General features: G+C 27.3%; 1 protein-coding gene across 1 annotated transcript; it reads left to right on the forward strand.

Moving 5' to 3' along the window:
• The first annotated feature begins 6,583 nt into the window (after positions 1–6,583).
• LOC135928199 (uncharacterized) lies at positions 6,584–7,108 on the forward strand. The gene has a single exon (XM_065464588.1). It carries the CDS (start codon positions 6,584–6,586, stop codon positions 7,106–7,108), a length of 525 nt encoding a protein of 174 aa, XP_065320660.1.
• Positions 7,109–7,435: the final 327 nt, after the last annotated feature.

The following is a 7,435-nucleotide window of genomic DNA, read 5'->3' on the forward strand; positions in this document are numbered from 1 at the left end:
ATAAAGAATATTATTTTATAGAGAATTATTTTATAAGGAATTTTTTTTAAGAATATGATTATTTTATAAAAATGTTATATATAGTCATAGGAAAAAAAATTACAGTATTTGACATAATATTATACATTAGAATTACATTATATAAGAGAATAATTGTGAGTTTTGAATTATTACAATCGGTACAGAAAATTATTTGTTTATCTTTGCACAAGGTTTTTCGATTATTTGATGAATTAATGGTAGAATAAAATTTTGACATGATTTGTAAGAAAATCATATAGTATAAAAGCATATAAAAATTTTTACAAATTTAAATTTATAATTAATTATATTTATTTAAATTAAGTAACTAGTTACTTTCTAAAAAATGTAGCCAGCTACAGTTACGATTTTGTAAATGTAACTAGTTATATATATTTTTTAGCTAAAGTGTAGCTAGTTAATGTTAACCACTTAATTTGACAAAACTAATGTAGAGATTTTCATTTATAAGCTTTTTTTATTTTCAGCAAAATTTATTTAGTTCTTACTTATATTATTATTCTTCTTAAAAATTTTCAATTATAGATGGGACACACCGATAATCCATTCTTAAGTTAAAAGTTATTTGTCACTAAGAGATAAACAAATTTTGACATGATTTGTAAGGAATTTTACGAAATTTATTTTTAAAGATAAGAATACAAAATAAAATATATAGTGTTGTTAAAAGTTACTTTGGCAATGTGACTTAAAGAATATGTTTAATACTATTTGTATATGAAGTTTTTATAAGATAAACCTTGATATTATACTGAGCTTAGCAATATTCATTTCGAAATATCAAATAAATTTTTATTCATAAAGAATCCAAATAAACATAGTATTAATAATATACCAATATAAAAAATACAATTATATAATTAAATTAAACATTTAAATTATGGGATAAAGCCCTTAAATAATCCAGCATGGTTCTTGAATAAAAATCTTCAACAATTAGAAAAATCTTTTTGGATCTTTCGCGATATTCTTTCTTTGACAACGGAGACAATAGTCCTAAAGAATATTGTTCCAATTTGTAACAATTTAGGCTATTGTCTTTGAGAGCTAAAAATTAAAATGCTAAAATTAATAATATAATATAATTACTAACTCTTTATAAATTGCCAGATCGTTGGATGATGGGAACTATATGAGACGAAAAACTTCGATGCCAGTCTAAAATTTATAATATAATATAATTACTAACTCTTTATAAATTTCTAGATCGTTGGATGATGGGAACTTATATGAGACGAAAAACTTAGATGGCAGTCCTCTACTGAATTATTTGTATTCTGTTCACGAGATAGTGTCGATTCGTAGCAATTCCATAGAAAAATTCTAAATATTGGCGACTTCCTCTCCATCGCTATCATTTTTCCAATCCACGTCTCTTCAAAGTATTCTATCAAGGGGGAGAGAATATCCCTATTTTCTTGTTTAGAGGCACATAATTCCTCGAATCCATGAATTACATCCTCAATTGGAACATATGCCAGTGACATTAACATTTTTATGTATACATAGCAAAATTTGTTTCAGTTTTGTATGCATTAAAAATTAGAGGATTTTTTTAAACCGTGCGGTATATGCATTGAGACATATGAAACAGGCATCCGCACAAAAGTAACTGGTTACTTAATTTATATATATTTCAATAAATATAATTAAATAATAAATTTAAATTTGTAAATTATTTTAACATTCTTTTACTATATGATTTAAATCTTAGCCAATGAATTTATTTTAATATAAATATATTCGATTTAAAGTAATTTAATCGATCCGGCTAGCCCTGAATCTACTATCCACTAAAAATAATTGTAAATAGTGTCTAGTTATATTTAAAAAAAGAAAACTATTAACTGTAACTTGTTATATTTTCCCAAATTTAACTACTAACTTAACTAGTTGCATTACATTGCCAAGTAACTTTTAACAACACTATCTATTTTATTTTGTACTTATCTTTAAAAATAAATTTCGTAAAATTCCTTACAAATCATGTCAAAATCTTATTCTACCATTAATTCATCTAATAATCGAAAAACCTCGCTTATATAAGGTAATTCTAATATTAAAAATTATGTAAAATACTATAACTTTTTTTTCCTATGACTATATATAACATTTCTTTATAAAATAATCATAACTTTAAGTAAAATTCTTTATAAAATAATTCTCTATAAAATACATTCTTTATAAAATAATTCTCTATAAAATACATTCTTTATAAAATAATTCTCTGTAAAATCATTCTCTATAAAGTCATTTTCTGTAAAATCATTCTCTATAAAATAATTCTCTGTAAAATCATTCTCTATATACGACATTCTCTATAAATGACATTCTCTATAATTGTTTTCTCTATAAAAGATTCTCTGTAAAATACATTCTCTATAAAATAATTCTCTATAATCGACATTCTTTATAATTGTTTTCTCTGTAAAAGTTTCTCTATAATTGTTTTCTCTGTAATGCTTTCTCTGTAATGACTCGATACCGAATTTATTAGATAAACTTATAATAACCTAACATAATAGAACTTCTAAAAACTTAATGTAATGTAGATATAATAGTACGGCATACGGAAAAAATATTTAGCAAAAATCAAAAAAATAATTATTTAATCAAAAACACATTATAAAAATAGGGGAAACTGTAAGGGAATTTTCGAATTTTCCCAGCAAATTTCCCTTGTATTACATCCCTAATCATGACTGATTAAGTAGGATTAAAAGGACTCCAAATTAAATATGTTATATTTTTTATGCTCACATGATGAGTTTTGTTAAAAACAAAGGAATTTATGGGAAATAAATTTCAAATTTTTTAATATATCTGCAAATAAATTTATAGGATTTCCCATTCAAGGAAAAGTCCCAATCAAAAAAGGAAAAATTTCAATCATAAAAGGAAAGTTCCGATCAAAAAAGGAAAAGTTTCAATCATAAAAGGAAAGGTCCGATCAAAAAAGGAAAAGGGTCAATCATGAAAGGAAAAGTCCAAAAGGTTTAGGAAAAAGTCCGATCAAAAAAATAAAAGTGTCAAACAAAAAAGGAAAATTCCGAAAAGGAAAATTGTCAATAAAAAAAAGGAAAATTCCCGTTCAAAAAAGAAAAATTATTATTTTTTAAAATATTTTTTCTTGTCAATTTTTCTTATTTTATTTTTAACTTTCTAAGATTTCTTTTCTTTATTTTTCTTACTATCTTTAATTTATTTTTCTATTTTTTTTAACGATTCTTTACTTTTTTTTTCTTTATACATACAATATTCTTTTTATGATTTTTTCTATTTCTAACCTTTTCAATTTAAGTCATTTTTAATCTTTATTTTTTTGATCTTATCTCAATTTTTCTTCTTCTCATTTTGATAATTCTTTTTAAGAATTATATTTAATTTTCAATAAATTTTTGGCAGACAATTTTTTACATATCAAATTATTTAATTACAATAAATTGATCGTTTGGTTATAATGTAATGTACCTTTTTAAAATTAAATTAGTTTACTGTAATACTAAACGATATGTAAATTAATAAAATATAATCATTTTTAAATTCTTATTTTTAAAATTTTAATATTTATGCATATTCAATATTTTTGGGCAAGATTCCTAAAAAGAATTATCAAAAATGAGAAGAAAAAAATTGAGAAAAGATTAAAAATGACTTAAAGAGATTGAAAAGGATAGAAATGTTTGTAAAAGAGTACAATATAAGGAGAAAAAATCATAAAAAGAATATTAAGAAGAAAATTAAATAGAGAAAAGATAGTAAGAAAAATAAAGAAGAGAAATAGCAAAAAATTAGAAATAAAATAGGAAGGAATAATAAAAATAAATAAAAATTTAAGAAAAATTGAAAAGAATTTTTTTTTTATAAAAATAACGATTTTCCTTTTTTGATTGACACTTATCCTTTTTTGAATGAACCTTTTCATTCTTTGTTTGACACGTTTCCTTTTTGATCGGACATTTTCCTAAACCTTTGGGACTTTTCCTTTTTTGATTGACACTTTTCCTTTTTTAATTGGACCTTTTCCTTTTATGATAGGGACTTTTCCTTTTTAAATGGGAAAGTATTTAACTTACAAAATTTGTTTACTGTATTACAAATAATAATGTTGTTGAATTAAAATAAAGTTACAAGTACACCTGCAACCAGTTGCATTTTTTGGAATGTATTAAAATTTTTCAAAATCCTATCATCAGCCTCATCGTGGTGGGAGAGTGGCAACATCTTTTGGGGCCTAATAGAGGTTTAAAAGGTTCCTTGTGACCTAGGCAAAGAATAGGATCACCGTCTCCTCTAGTGTATAAACCACTTAAAGGGGTTGATGTCAGGAAGGGCATCCGATAGTAAAAACCTTGCTACAAAATTTCCTAATGATTACAATAAAGCATGGGTGGTGTACAGGGTTGCCATGTCTCCCCACATCAGCGGGAGACTCCCGCAAATTTTTAGTTTACATGCAGACATCTCTCTCTCGCAAAACTACCGCAATTGGAAATTTCCCGCAAAAATCTACCGCAATTTTTTAATTTCTCGCAATTATTTTAAAGTATTTTAACGTTTTAAATATATAAATAATAATTTTGAGATACAGTAATTGATTATTTTTATATTTTTAAAATAAATTTTAAATATTTATTTGAAAAACATGTCCAGTTTGTAAATTTTTTTTCTATCCGGTTTTATTTTTATCCAATAATAATCAGCATCATTTCATTCATATAAGTCAGTACAGGGGAGTATATCAACATCGATTGCAATACAAAAATATTCTCCAAAAATAATAAATAATACAGATGCAACTACAGTTGCGGAAATCGTATACAAATGTAGTTCAACATTCACAGAGCTATATCATCACAATGTGGGTAGAATCTTTCCCATGATATTTAGCGATATCAATATAAGTGCAAATCATACTTGTAGAACAAAAATGAGTAAGGCTATCACAAGTGTTTTAGTACCTGAATCCTATAGGTCAATTGTGCAATTCTAACAGATGCACCTAATAAGGGAAATATTAAACATTTCCCTTGATCCTTTACTATTTCAACAAGAATAAGAACATTTCAATAAAACTGTTAAAAATTTTTTCCTCGGATAGTGAAAAATCCAACGATGTAGCTAACCACATAATGGTAAATATAGCTGATTCAAGGTTATCAATGATTTGCATGTCAGCTTTCTGCACTGATAATGCCTCTGTAAATTTTGGCAAAAACCAAAGTGTAATTACCGAATTGAGGCAGTACAATAATGAATTAATACCAATTGGCTGTATATGCCATATACTACATAATTCTTGCAAGAAGGCAATGAATGTACTATCTGTAGATGTCGAAATAATTGTGATGAAATGTTTTAACGAATTTAGTTCATCAACTAAAAGAGTTGGTGGAGTGGTCTGACTTTGAATGGTGTGAGTTGCTGCGATATGTACCTATCAGGTGGTTATCATTAATACCTGCCATCGATAATTTTAAAATTTTACAAACCCTTAAAAAAATACTTCTAAAATAAAGATTTTAAAAGCTGTCCAAAAATTTTATGAAATGGCAGAAGCATATTTGGGATTAGTTTCACATGTAGGAAATCTACTTCATACAGTTACTATCAGAATATTCTTTATTAATAAAGATTCACAAAATCATGCTACAGCTCTGTTCATCTCTACAGTTAAAAATTGATAATAAATTTTATGGCGCTATTGCTAAAAATATTATATTAAAATGTTCAAATAATACTCTAATTAATGCATTTTTAAATGAAGGACATATTTTTATTAAGACAATTTTTGATTATTTACAATCAAAATTTGATTTTAATAACTCTTATTTACAAATGTATAAATATTATGACCTTGGAACAGAAACCATCAATTGAGTTTTTGTAATTTAATAAATATATTAAAAATACCGAAAGACATTGATGTCTTGTTTGAGGAGATTGTAATTCTCTCTATTTTTTATGATTCACCAGAAAGTTAGATGGTCTAGCAAAGAAGAAATGGGTAGAATTTTTTCGTAATAACAATAAATCCCCATGCTTGGAAAAAATATGCTAGTATGTCTTTTCCTTACCTCATTCTAATGCCTCATCCGAGCGCATTTTTAGCCTGAGACTGCCTGGAAAAAGGAGAGAAATCGGATTGCTTTAACAACATCAGAGGCCGAGCTAATGGTTAAACAAATTTAAAAAATGTCATGCCAGGAATTTTATAAACATCTCAATAACAACGAAAACGTTTAGTTCCATTATTTAAATCTCAAATAAAATATAATTAACATTATAACTATTTGATTTTCCATATTTTTTTAAAATATATTTTATATCGCCGGGGTGGCCTAGTGGGTTATGATGTAGGCTTGGAAACAGAAGGTTCCAGGTTCGATCCTGGTAAGGAACGTAAAAATTTTGGATTTTTCTTCGATGACTGACGTGTAAAGACATATGGTAAGATGAATTTCGGAGCTTAGAGATGACACTCTTGTCACCGACAGGCTTGAACAGCCTGGTGCTAAGGATACCTGTCCAATAAGCAAAAATGAAGGACACAAATGAAAATATGAATATGAAAGCTAGGGCGTTCCCTCCAAGCGACGCGCAGGGTGTGGACCTCCATTTTGCGAAAAGTATAATAAAGGTCAAAGCAAAGAAGACAAGGTTAGCAAGTTCGAATATTGGTACATTTAAAGGTAAGACGAGAGAATTGGCATCAATGTTGAACAAGAAAAAAGTTGATATATCCATACAAGAGACGAAATGGAAAGGTCAGAAGACTTTAATGATTGGAGATGGGTATAAATTTTACTATAATGGAATTGTTAACAATAGGAACGATGTCGGCATCATCCTCAGTCAAGATCTAACCTTCTCAGTATTAGAAGTCAACAGGATCTCTGGTAGACTAACGAAGATAAAACTCTGCATTGGTCAATCAATACTACACATCCTTTCAGTAGGTGCTCCTCAAACGGGTTGCAAGGAAGAAGAGAAAGATGACCTTAGAGCTATCCTTGATGAAGCTGTAATAGAAAGCCCTAAGGATGATCTAGTCATAAGGTGGTGACTTAAATGCGCATGTGGGAAAAGCAAGAGATAGCTACAAAAGGCATCATGGTGACTTTGGATATGGAAAAAGAAATGATGAAGGAGAGCATGTACTGAAATTTGAGTAAGCTTCGACCTTGCCTTAACCAACACCTACTATAGGAAAAAAGGAAATCATCTAATAACATATGAAAGTGGTACAAGGAAAATCCAGATAGATTACATGCTTATCTCTCGCAGAAGATTAAAAGATGTAAAATAGACTGCAAAGTCATCGCAGGAGAAGATATTGCCTCTCAACACAAGCTACTAGTCATGGATTTACACATCACAAATAAATCCTCTC

The sequence above is a fragment of the Gordionus sp. m RMFG-2023 genome, chromosome 1, assembly GCF_954871325.1.
Source record: "Gordionus sp. m RMFG-2023 chromosome 1, tfGorSpeb1-WG-v2, whole genome shotgun sequence".
Taxonomy (NCBI): Eukaryota; Metazoa; Nematomorpha; class Gordioida; order Chordodea; family Parachordodidae; genus Gordionus; species Gordionus sp. m RMFG-2023.